General features: G+C 39.6%; 1 protein-coding gene across 3 annotated transcripts; it reads left to right on the forward strand.

Annotated features, from left to right (window-relative positions):
* The first annotated feature begins 1,203 nt into the window (after positions 1–1,203).
* On the forward strand, positions 1,204–8,769 carry LOC124146493. Of its 3 annotated transcripts, none has more exons than XR_007223285.1 (2): positions 1,204–5,215; positions 5,498–8,769. XR_007223285.1 is itself a non-coding variant. In XM_046516811.2 (2 exons), the coding sequence occupies exon 2, from the start codon at positions 5,600–5,602 to the stop codon at positions 6,611–6,613; it is 1,014 nt and encodes a 337-aa protein (XP_046372767.2). In that variant the 5' UTR covers positions 2,814–5,215; positions 5,586–5,599; the 3' UTR covers positions 6,614–8,769. The 3 variants fall into 3 exon arrangements, 1 of the variants encoding a protein (XP_046372767.2); XR_007223286.1 differs by having other exon boundaries at positions 5,586–8,769; XM_046516811.2 differs by having other exon boundaries at positions 2,814–5,215; positions 5,586–8,769.
* Positions 8,770–13,789: the final 5,020 nt, after the last annotated feature.

The raw sequence follows: 13,789 nt of genomic DNA on the forward strand, positions 1-13,789 counted from the left end.
GTGCTTTTAACGTTTACAGCTTACACCTAACCTTTCCGTAGCGTGTTTCAGTGTTGCCGGCGTTTGGGCAAAAATTCTCATACGTCGCCATACGTTACTGCCATACGTCGTTGGACAGGGCCATTAGGGTTTATACCACTCACCTCCGGCAAACTAAACATGATGTAACATAGAATGTATTGAAGTAACGTACAGCAGGAAATAAATAATAATGTATTAAGGGAGGAGGGTAGGACTACCTTTTTATAAGCATTAGAGATGTAAGTTTGGAGATGATAGGAGCAGATAACTAAGTGGGCTCAACCTGACCAGACATGCAGTATTTTTAATATATTTCTTCTGCCTCTATTTATATCGATTTCCAGCGCATGCTGGCTGAGATTTAGCCTCTAGCGTATTGATGACATGGCAGCATAATACACTCCTTGATAATGCCTCTTTATCTTCTGTCATAACTGGTCTGGCATTGGCTTCAGGGGAAAGTCTTTTAAGATTAATATGGATGCATTTTGTTACCAAATTCAAATTATGAATAGTTCGTGTATGTATTCGGTCAAATTTCACTGGACACAAATAGGTAGCTGTGTGTTGGGTTCCTCTGTTGCCTGACTGCTGAGGATAGTTAAGGGAAAAACATGTAAAGTGTAATACCAATTCAAATCGGATAACACGCCTCAATCTTCATTAGTTTGTTATTTGGGTCGATAACTGGGCTTTTTTATAACAGTTACTTTGGAAGTGTTTTGGTATCTTCTGTGATCTTTCGCTGTCACATTCCCGTTTCATCTAACTGCACTGCACATTTGACAACTCTGAACGCATTGATATTTTGTGTGGAACATCAATTGTCTCTTAAATTATTTATCGAATTCGAATCCAATTTCTACACGTCCATGTCCTGTTGGATAAATGATAAATCGATTTGTCAAGGAAAAATATGGTAAGGGTGTGTCTTGTGCACTTGTACCTGGCATTCATTCAGCTTTCACAGAATCAGACTGTGATGGTGATGACATTGATACTATAAGTTTGGCCCTACTCCGGTTACCCACGACGCGAAATGTGAAGTAGTCTTGTTTACCATTGGATGACCTGTGATTAAATTTGCAAAATTATATTCTGAAAATATATTGTCTTTGCAAGAAATGAATGTATAGACAGTTGTAATTTCTTTGATATTTTCCATGTTCCAGTAGTTTGATATAACGAAATACAGTATAAAGCTTGAATAGGTTAACCCAATAACTGTAATTGTTCCATGTATTCAGTTTCAACACAGTGCAACAGGTGTTCCGTATTACAGACACGTTTTCCTCTCGCGCGTCCAGATGTACCACCTGTTCCCCATTAATTACTTCAGGTCTGCATATCGGTGGAATTATCTCATTTCTGGCAGGATTGTATCAGTCATGTTATTAAGTTTCGGATGAAGAAGCGAACGTATGAAACAAAGGTTCGGTATTTGTGTCATTGTTGCCATCAGGCGTCGCACGTTTCCAGCCTCTGGAGACCCTATGTTAAACAATGACCCACGTTTCTACTCCAACATGGTACAAGTTTCACTCCACAGGCGGTGGCCTCTACGTTGCATGCTCCTGCTTATAATAATCAATTCGGTAATAACTGTATCAGTTCTGTGGGGTTTATTTTCTAAAGGGAAAAATGCTGCCAATGAAATATTTGCAATTCTACACACAGCTCCTGCAACCAAAACAGAACAGCCGCGTACATCTTTGCCACGGACTGAAAAAATCAAACTCCTTGTTGCAGGAAACATGTCTTCGATTATCACCGATAATGGAGATACTCCACTTTCGGAAAACAATCTAAAAGGGCGATTGGAGCGATCGAACAGTACCCGGAGGCTGATAGTTTGGTACAACATTCCACATTGGTGGGACAGGTCTTGCTCCTCGAGTATAGCTCACTGTCCAGTCAACAACTGTTTGCTGTCGGCCAACAAGTCATTTATGGCAGAAGCGGATGCTATTATTGTACATGCTCCGACCTTAAGGACAAGCACTATCCCCAACAACACTGACGACAAAATATGGGTCTTCTTTGGGTTGGAACCGCCGCTCCACTTTTGGGATACCTACAAGAATCCAACATGGCGCCATCGGTTCAGTCTCACGATGACGTATCGGTTAGACTCTGACGTTCCATCACCCTATGGAAGACTGGTCGTTAGGGATGTGTTTCAAGAAGGTGTTGACTTCAAGGAGACGGTGGAGCAGAAGTCCCGAGCTGTTGCATGGTTTGTTAGTAGCTGCCTCACGCTAAGCAGACGTGGAGAATACGTCAGGCAGTTGCAGAAGCACATCGCTGTTGACGTGTATGGGAAGTGTGGTACAATGAATTGCTCCAGTGAGGGCGAGGGGTCATGTTTAAGTTTGTTGAATACCACGTACAAGTTCTATCTTGCTTTTGAAAATTCCCTTTGTGTAGACTACGTAACTGAAAAGTTTTTCAAGACATTTGACACCACTGCCATACCAGTCGTCCGAGGAGGCGCGGACTATGCCAAACTGTTTCCTGGTGGAACTTTCATCAACGCTGACGATTTTAGTGGCCCTAGACATCTCGGGAACTATCTTAACTACCTAGATAAGAATGAGACAGCATATCTGCAATTTGTACGGAAAAAAAGTAAATACCGTAGACTTGACATTAATCGCTCCGAGTTGAATCCTTTGTGTACGTTATGTGAAAAGGTTAATGGCGGTTTGTCGGAAATCGTTGACATAACTCAGTGGTTATTTATGTCTGGTGCAGCTTGCCGCTTGCCAAGCGATATTTGAAAAAAACCATATTATTCCTTGCCAGGCTGCTTTCATGTAGGAAATTTTATGAGAAAGTAAACAATGCCCCAATCGCACGTGTTTATGTAACTTTCTGAAGCAGTGAGGTTGGTTTAACACCGCTTGGAAGAGTATTTTCGCATGTCGGGTGAAAACCTACGCAAGTTCTAGACGTTTACCCTTTTGTGAAATTATCCAGCACGGATATGCTGCTTTTAAACAAGGATCATAATCCAAGCACGGCTAAGGGACGCAACTCTGCACAACCTAGATCACCTGTTCGCCCTTGTTCATGAAACGGCCGTATAAGCAGAAATAACCAGCATTGGCGACTCAATGTGGATCTTAATTCGTGTTTTCTTTCGCAGTACAGGTACAAATATAACCACATTAACATAATTATAAAGTATACGACATTTGTTGGAACGTAATTATCACATATCGAGGAGAAACCTTGAAAACATGTACACTACAGAAACACACCCTAAACATAACAGACCAAGTAGGATGAAATGGGCTAACGTTGCCTATAAGGTTATTACATTTCTGTAGCGACGTGTGTGCGTGTTTGTTAGCGCGTCTGTATGTGTGCGCATGGACAGTGCGGACTCCGAGCCGACCAGTCCTTGTTTCATCACCTTAATACAGAGCACCAGGCAGGGTAACAACAAGTATATAATCTTTTGACGTCTTTTTGTATGACTTGGTCAGAGGATCCAACCACGACCTACTCTCCCGGTAGACAACGTTCAACAAGAAACGATTTTGTGGAAGTGTTTTAATTACTTTTTGAAAATGTAAAATAAACATAAAGACATATTTATAAGTGAAATCGATATCACCACTGCTCTATTAAGTGGGCAGTGACACGTCAGTTGATTCCGGTTGGTTGTTGAAGGACAGATTCCAAGCAAACCATATATATTTTTAACTATTACTATCAAGGTGCATCTATGTGCTTCACGTTCATCCCCAGCCAATGGGTAACCTAGTGGAAAAAAGTGGCCGCTTTTCATGCCGTCCGGGTTCTATTCCTCGTAAGGGTACAATGTCTGAAGACCATTCCTGGTGACCCCCGCTGTGGTATTGCTGCACTATTGCTGAACCCATACTCACCCAATCTCAAATAGGGCAGACATGTCATTAATTTGGCCCGAGGTTAAATGAACCTTTTCTCGAGTGGCTCACCTTTGGCAGATACACAAAACTGACAGCAGGGATGGATTAACAGTTAATGAAACGAGAAAGACTCCTGAAATAAAAGGTCAACATAGATTCTATATCAATGTCGGGCTGTGGTTTAGAAACAAATCAGAGGTGAGATGTACTGGTGTAAGGCCGGTTCTATATTGTGCTGGCCCACCGATGTACCGTGCCGCTGTTTAACATGAATACCCTACTCACACACATTCTTATACAGATTCCGAGACGTTTTATCAACAGCGCAAGGTAACAAGTGGCCAAACCATCGAGCAACCCACGTTCCGCCCTCCTCGCAGATGTTCTATCCACTGCACCACAGACGGTTTAGAAACAATCAGAAACAATCAGAAACTGCTCTAATAGCATGTTTGAGCGAGTGTGGTTTTTTTTCAAGACGTGTATTGATGTGCATTGACCTACAAGTGAAAACTATTGATTGATTTTGATTGTTAAATATTTGTAGGATATTAAATTAAAATACCTTGTCCTGTACCCAAGTGCCTTCAGTTCTGCTTTTGAGATTCATGTAGTTATACATGTAAATTTTATTTGCCACCAACACTCACTGACGTACTGAATTCAGTCTTAGTTTGGTAAAAGATCTGAGCCAGGGAATGTTATATTGTATCTAGTATGTAGAAACATTTTTCACACCTTATCATGCTACTTCATTGCATCTCTGGAAAATATGCTGAAAACAAACCTTTCAAACAGAAAGACTAAGGTCGGTCCATTAATTTACTCGGATTAGTGGATACTATATAGAATTAAGAGTTATGCATAGAAAAACTAATACATTGTTGAACATTTGGTGATATTAGAGACGTGACCGTGCTCGCCTTAGCGGGACACCATCTGAATGTAGTTGAGAGTTATCCCCCTTTCAGATCTACGCAAAATATATCTACGCGTTTGTGAACATGAACTCGGTAAAACACACACATGCGCGATTTTGGATATTTCTCGGCTGGACTGACTAATTGATGTTGTAAAAAACATAACATGTTATGTAAATGTAATTAAATCCCCGCTGCACTATGTTTTTCAGCGGACATGCACGGTTGTAAATATTACCTCGTTGCTAGGAGACCGATCGGAAGCCATCTTCATGCGTTTGATCATAGTCTTTGATACTCTTCGTTTTCGAGGACATTCAGGTGCTATATTTTGCGGTTTCTGACAACAACATTTTCCAACAGATCTTCAGTAAGGTATGGTTATTAAATATTAAAGTATCTTTGATACTTTATCCCTTTATCAACCAAGTCAAACGACATGATAAGAAAATGGTAGGCTAGACACCGCCAACAATAATTCTAATCATTCTTAGTCTTATCTGCTGTTTCGGCTGCTTCTAGTTATCTAACAACTCATATTCTATTTAACTAAAATGTATAAAGACGATTTAGTAATGGTGCTACGATGTGCATCTTACTATCTCTGTCATCAAATAAAGTGTAAAGGTGAAATCTTATTCATCATATTTGTTTCAGATCTATCCCCCAGTTATCTACATTATTGATATGAAGATGCCAACAGAGTACATACAGGTTCCTCCCTTTTTGTTGGATCCTGCTCTAGATCACAGAGTTGAGATGTTTCTTGAGGAACAGATTGGACAGTCAAAGGAACTGGACTTCTACAACCACTACAGGATGCTGAACTCTTCCTCTGTGAGGCCATCTGTGTCTGACTCTGCCCTCATCACTAATGGTCTGGGAGTTCATGAGAGTGTTGACATGTACATATCTGCTGCAAGACAACTGGATGAAATCAGGAGGAGGAAGTTTCCTTTTCTGAGTGCTGAAAGTGTGGGGAAATCTTCACAAAACCCTAAGAAATCTTTCTCCGACTCTGATGTTTGTCAAGTGATTTCAGCAGAGAGCAGCATCAGCCTCCAGTCAAGCTCAAGTGTGTGTGTGAACAGAGTACAAGAACAGGAGGACTTTGAGCCACAGCCCGGACCAAGTGGTTATGTGGCTGAGGCAGGAAGATTTAAGAACTTGAAGCCACAGTCTGATCCTAACTGTTCTGCATGTTCCAGCATGTCCTCTCTGTACAGCACAGAAAGTGAAGTGAATGTTTTCTTTGATGAATACATGGTCAATATGCATGATATCCATGCACACAACTGGGCTGACTTTGATGATGATGATGATGATCACTCAGTGTCTGCTGTGTCCAGTAAGGAATCTGTCCTATCAGCTGTGTCAAGTGTTTTGTCATTGCACACCGACTACAACCATTGGAATGGGAATGAGGATTATGAGCTGGTTGGACCTCTTGGTGATGATGGATGGGCAGTTGGATCAGCGGAGGTCGTCATTGATATTGATGACACTCTCGAGTTTAACATGCAGTATCCTCCTCTTCAACCTGAGTGTGAGAGACAAGTACCAGCTATCCCCCACAGGACCCCCAGCGAGTCTATGTTGTGTGACAGGAAGAGGAAATACTATGATGAGCTGATGGGCGATGGTGATCATGCCAGCAAGAGACCACGGAAGTCTGTCAGTGACACAGCAGTTTCCAGTCCTCAACAACCAGAGGCACCACAGCAGCCCAGGAGACAGATAAGAGCTGCTCGTCGCAGGTTGCCCAGAGAGTGACATTTGGATGTGATATGAAGTAATTGTTCTATGTATATCTGTGTGTATGGAACTGTTATATTTAACTGTAATGTAACTTATAGTGCTTGACAGTTAAAGTAATAATCTGGCCAGAGGCTAAACACCAGAGCCCATATAGGATACTTTAAAATTCTCTGTAGGTCTAGCTAGATACCTCTGTGTCAAGACCCTTCAGACTTCCCTGTAGGTTGGGCTACCTCCTATATGGTCTGTGCCAAGACCTTATAGAGGACACTTCAGACTTCCCTGTAGGCCTAGGTATCTCTTATGATGGTCTGTGTCAAGACCTTATAGAGGACACTTCAAGCTTCTCTGTAGGCCTAGGTATCTCTTATGATGGTCTGTGCCAAGACCTTATAGAGGACACTTCAGGCTTCTCTGTAGGCCTAGGTATCTCTTATGATGGTCTGTGCCAAGACTTTATAGAGGACACATCAAGCTTCTCTGTAGGCCTAGGTATCTCTTATGATGGTCTGTGCCAAGACTTTATAGAGGACACATCAAGCTTCTCTGTAGGCCTAGGTATCTCTTATGATGGTCTGTGCCAAGACCTTATAGAGGACACTTCAGGCTTCCCTGTAGGCCTAGGTATCCCTTATGGTGGTCTGTGCCAAGACCTCAAAGAGGACACTTCAGGCTTCTCTGTAGGCCTAGGTATCCCTTATGATGGTCTGTGCCAAGACCTCAAAGAGGACACTTCAGGCTTCTCTGTAGGCCTAGGTATCCCTTATGATGGTCTGTGCCAAGACCTCAAAGAGGACACTTCAGGCTTCTCTGTAGGCCTAGGTATCCCTTATGATGGTCTGTGCCAAGACCTCAAAGAGGACACTTCAGGCTTCTCTGTAGGCCTAGGTATCCCTTATGATGGTCTGTGCCAAGACCTTAAAGAGGACACTTCAGGCTTCTCTGTGGGCCTAGGTATCCCTTATGATGGTCTGTGCCAAGACCTCAAAGAGAACACTTCAGGCTTCTCTGTGGGCCTAGGTATCCCTTATGATGGTCTGTGCCAAGACCTCAAAGAGAACACTTCAGGCTTCTCTGTAGGCCTAGGTATCCCTTATGATGGTCTGTGCCAAGACCTCAAAGAGGACACTTCAGGCTTCTCTGTGGGCTTAGGTATCCCTTATGATGGTCTGTGCCAAGACCTCAAAGAGGACACTTCAGGCTTCTCTGTGGGCTTAGGTATCCCTTATGATGGTATGTGCCAAGACCTTAAAGAGGACACTTCAGGCTTCTCTGTAGGCCTAGGTATCCCTTATGATGGTCTGTGCCAAGACCTCAAAGAGGACACTTCAGGCTTCTCTGTGGGCCTAGGTATCCCTTATGATGGTATGTGCCAAGACCTTAAAGAGGACACTTCAGGCTTCTCTGTAGGCCTAGGTACCTCTTATGATGGTCTGTGCCAAGACCTTATAAGAGGACACTTCAGACTTCCCTGTAGGTCGAGGTACCTCTTATTATGCTCTGTGCCAAGACCTTATACTATAGAGGACCCTTCAGACTTCCCAGTAGGTCTAGGTACCTCTTATGATGGTCTGTGCCAAGACTTCATAGCCCACAAAGGACACTTCAGACTCCGCTGTAAAGGTCATGTAAGTGATATTGTGTTCATAATACAATATCTTACTTTTCAATGTTGTGGACAAAAACACTGGTGAATCGTTTAAGCCATAATAGTTTTGATTCAGGCAAGCATTACTATAGTGACCAAATTCGCAGATTGTCCAATCTCATTTTGGTCAACTACTCTGACCAACATGACCAAGTTTAGAGTTGAATTGTATCCTTCGTCTCGATATATTTGGTTCTGACGAAGCAGGAATTTGTCCTTTCATCATTACAAATTAAGGAGGGAGGGAGGGTTTGGAGGTTTTTAGTATTTTAACCTAATGATTTTAACATTACATTTATGACAAGGATCCTTTACTTTCATTACCAGTATTTGAACAAGACCCATTCATTTGTCCATTTTATTGAGAAATGTCTGTATGCTTACATGTCCATGTGCTGGAGTTGTCAGTCTGTGTATGTATCATGTGCAGTATGTATGTTGAGTTGTATATATCACAAACCTGTATTGATGCAGTATCGATACAGTTTATTTATCACTGCTGTTATAAAAAGTCAACAATCAATAAGTCTTCTCATTTATCTTTAAACCATGTATCAAGCAAATTGTTTTCCAGGCATGTCTTTGTTATTTTCGAAGTGAGCCTAGTTTAACCCTGCTTTGAACAGTATTGCAGTTACATCATGTGTGTAAGGTTGATGAGGGAGGAAAGCCGGAAGTAATGCAGGTTTAGATGTTTAACACATGTCCACAGCTATAATATACCACAAATCTTGATGGTTTACCTATGAAACAAGCTAGCTTCCGATAACCATTCATATAATACCCTATATTTTTATATAATAAAACATATCTGAAAGATCTACTTACATTTTATCACATGCCAATTGAAAATATTTTCTACAATGTAAATGTAGTTGAATGTTTTCTAATGGGGAATAAATTAAAAGAGGAGTCCAACTCAAGTCTAGAATGATTTGACCAGTCAGGTTTGCCTTAACTCTAGACCTGAAATTAAGGATTGTTCTGGGCTCCATTTGGATCTTAATTTTATAGTTTGTAGATATAATATTTTCAAATAAGATAACTTTATTTATAACTAAATTTCAGTCTATCCAATTATAGGTTAATGAATTAGCTAAATGTACATGCTTATATCTCAAACGTGGCATTAGAATATCTGAAAATATCGGAGAAAAGTAATGGTTATTCAGGTGAAACTTGAGTCTAATTTCAGCAAATGTAAAAACAGACAATGTTTTAGTATCAAATCATGTTTATTGTTTCTGGCAGAGAAAATCATGTCATTCCTTTTGACAGATTTCTGGATGATATCTTCATCCAACAAACTCATCACATTAGTACAATTTGTACATACACTCAAGGTCTCCTTGTGAAAGAAAGCATTTCCAGAACAACTGAAAGAGAATTATGTAAATGTAACAAGAAAGCTTTCTACAAAGATTTTTTTTGCAGAGAAATAAGTTGAAAGTAAACTTACACCTTCAACAAAGGTAACTGAATATTGAAACTTTAAAGTCAAACATTTTTCGTAAGCAGGTTTTTGCAGGTATCTTGACTAACTTCAACAAAATATTTTTGGAAATCGAAATAATACTCATGCTCACTTTTTCACTACTACCATACACAATCATATTTCACATACAGTTGTCATACTAATGCTGATGGTCCAGATATAAAGGTCGCCAGTTTCTTACTAATTCATGCATCCAGCAACTGTAACATGGTCACACACATCTCTCTAGCTTCCATTCAACAGCTTGCATCACGTAACTGCATGTGAATCTACCTGAGTTACTTGATCACAACCTACACTGTCCAGAGATGATTGATTGCATGACTTGTTTTTCTCCCTGAGCTTGTTTGACAACACTCATTGCATATTTCTGGGACAGGGGAAATTGCAGCCTACATTTCATATTTGAATTAACGCAAATTTCAACTAAGCCACCCTACTATTTGTTAAAAAATGCTTTGGCATTATGAAGTAAAAAAATCTTCAATCCATTATCATTCTTCATTTATATCTGACAATGTGTGTGCAATTGTTCTCAAGATAATGAACATTTCATGCATAATTAATTTTCATTTACTATAAAATATATCACAATTTTGTTAAAAAAAAGCTTATATTGATGACATAGATAAATGAAGACAATTTTAACTTCACAGTTAGCTAATAAACCCATCAAAAGGCATTCTTCTCTCATCCCTTGTTTCGTACTACCAACACACTCCTCTCCAAATCACACTTCTCTCCATGCCTAGTATTGACCTAGTATATCCCACATAATTATCACAGAAATGCTTAATCATATTCATCCACACAATTTGAACAATCGCAGTTACCAAAATATCTGAATAAACTTAGTCAAGACACCAGACTGATTTGACGTCTAAAAACTAATTCAATGATTTCTTCATCAATTTACAATTTAAGTTAAAGGTATTTTTAAAATCAACCTTTCCCTTGATGCAGAATATAAATGATCAATGTGTAAAATGACAAACATTAATGAATTCCTGTAAGAAGATGTCTCTCCATTTCTTAAAAGCCAGATTTCCTAAAAAAAACCTCCCTAAGTGCAAAACCTGTACTGATTGGAAGCACTCGAAAAATCTTCAAAGCAAGCAAGCAGGGATAGCACTCAGTTGGGCCTAGAGACAGAAGTCGCTTACTGAATCTCTTTGGCTGGTAACTTACTTCTGCACGTACACAACAGGGTATACATCCCACCCTGGAGCAGTACTGGCCCAGGGTTTATATAGTCTGGCCCAATTATTTCTGCAATAATGGATATTGAATAAGTACCTGACATCCATCTTGAATGCTAGCATTAATCTTCAACGACAGATCTTTCCACTAAATATCTTGCGTGGGTGATGTATATGTCAAGATGAATATGACTATCTATGACAACTGATATTCTTTTGTTAGGTCTGCAAATACTGACACCTTAAGTATGTGTCTGATATCCTTTATTAATGAATGAATGGAAAATGATTAATGATAAACCTGAGTTCAACCAGATGATGATATCAACATTGCCCTATAAATCTCATCACAACCATCCACTCAACAATGTTTTTTATGTTTGTGACAGTATGACTAAAAAGGTTATATGTTCCCATCAAGTACAATCCATTGAGTACATGTGAACTATGAAAAACTGTTTACAATGAAGGATATGGAGAACAACATCGATGACTGAATATATTCATATATATGTAAAATCAGACTCACCAACCATCATCGTTCAGGCTTTCCTGGGCCCTGTTCCACAAAGCGGTCTCAGCTCTACACACGCCATTAAACCCCATTTCACCTCACCTCACCTTAGCTCTTAGGTGATCGTAATTCAACATAGGCTTATGGTAGTTGGAGTGCTAAGGGCGCTTTGTGGAATGGGCCCAGCGTCAATTCCACAAAACAAAAGTAGCGCCAAGTAATTCATGACATTTAAGGTGGACCCCTTTTTACTATATGAATCCTGGAGCACATTGGGATAAAGTGAGTTGTGAGATCGAAGGGGTACCAGTGTGCATAGGGAATTTCAAATAAAGGATTTTGAGATCTTCATCTTGAGATTCACTGAAGGAGAGATGTCAGTTGAATGTCTTTGTGCTTATCTGTTAATTGATTTAGATATTTTTCAACCGACTAAAAAACAAATTTGAAAGGATTGGGTCATTTAGACACTTAATGTTTTAGAAGACTCTTCCCCAAAACGCTCATGTGTTGATAAGTCTGAGTGGATGATGAAAGTATCTCAAGTTCGAAACCATGATGTTTTCAACATTGAAACAACTTTTTCAATTCATTTGTAAATAGAGATTCAGTTGGGAATGTGTGATTCCTAAAGCAACAAAGCAAGGAGGATTGGATAAGCAATATGTACTAATAACCCTTTACAGACAAGCAATCCTTGAATAAATAAGGTTAAATGTAAGGGAGACCTGTCATTGTTCAAGATTAATGTTTATCTGACACACAGACTCAACACTTTCATTTGTCTCTACAAGAATGAGCTGCGTGTCATACAGCCCCTATCAGTGCTCTGGGCAAAGTGGCATTAAACCCAACTCAGTAACTCACTCTCTGCACTGATTTACAAATCTCAATGGAGTGGAATCTGGAGTATCACAGTGGTTTTGGGGGTTTGTGTTTGTTCTTTTACGCTGCACTCGGCCATATTCCATCAATATGACAGTGGCCTGTTAATGGTAGAGTCTGGACCCGACAATCCAGTGATTGATATTATGAGCAGCGATCCATGCTGTCAAAGCACAATGGAACAGAACAGTATCAACCAAGTCACCTTATTGTTCATCAAGTCCATTAAGTTGCCTCTTACTACAAGCATAGGTTGCTTGGGACCAATTCTAACCCGAGTCTCCACAGAGGTCAAAGGTGTTTGGTTTTATGTTCTACTCCATTTAAATTTCAATACATATGACATGCTACAGTGATTGAGGCATTAAACCAGATTTCACTGATTTAACTAAAAGAATTACAATATGTTTTAAGAGTTGCTGCCAAAAGTTCCAATGTTATTGAATATTGACTTTTGTTCACGGAATATGACAGCTAGAGCATAGGGTCTGACAAACACACTCAATCAATTTGTCAGATTTTCTATTTTCTATATCACAAAGCAAGTATTCAAACTTGACAAAAAAATTAATCAAACCTTAAACATCAATTGTTCATAAAGCCCCATTCTCGTTGTATTTATCCCTGAAATCCATTGGAAAACATTCAAAAGAAATATATAATGTGACAGGAAAGTCTCTGGTTAACCATAAAGCATATTATCTCATTACTATATCTCATGTGTGTTGTGTCCACATGTATGAAGAAGGGTTCCTTATTTCAAGTTGTCATTGGAAGCTTGTATAGGAAGAAAAGCCATTAGGTTTGCTTGTATGCCCAAACTGTTAATCGCTTTTGTCAGCAATCTGTAGGTTCTCATGTTAGTAGCATGTACTGACCCAGAGGAAAACAAAACTCTGGGCTTGTCAAGATGTAACAACAGATAAAGTTTGGCATTACCAATGGAATATTCTGAAATTATAAAGCATGTCTTCTCATATGATATATATCATAACAATTACAAACATATTTTAAGAAGTCTACAAAATGAAGACCCATTGCAAAACCAGTCGGTCTGTAGCAATAAATGTACTTTAAATCTGAAATTAGTACCATTTCAACCTTACTCAACAAGAATTCACCTCAAAGTTTCTACCATCTTCCAGAGACAATGGAGCTGAATGATTATAAAAATCCAGTTTCCACCCTTGCCAAAATAAATCAAAATAGAATTGTGTAGCAGAATCGACATCCAGTACATAAACAACATGGCAACTGCCAAGCAGATTTCGATCAATTTCAGAATTTGCAAAGCATGTGTACCACCAACTGGGCGTCAAGACATATTTCCCCAATCTGTTCATGTTTAAATCAACTTGCTCAAGTGATTGGATGCACTGGGCAAGATAGGACCTGTATAATCACAATGTAGATCTTGATTATCGAACAGATTGTCTTGACTGGATTGATT

Source organism: Haliotis rufescens, unplaced genomic scaffold (assembly GCF_023055435.1).
Source record: "Haliotis rufescens isolate VD_foot unplaced genomic scaffold, xgHalRufe1.0.p SCAF_3, whole genome shotgun sequence".
Lineage (NCBI taxonomy): Eukaryota > Metazoa > Mollusca > Gastropoda > Lepetellida > Haliotidae > Haliotis > Haliotis rufescens.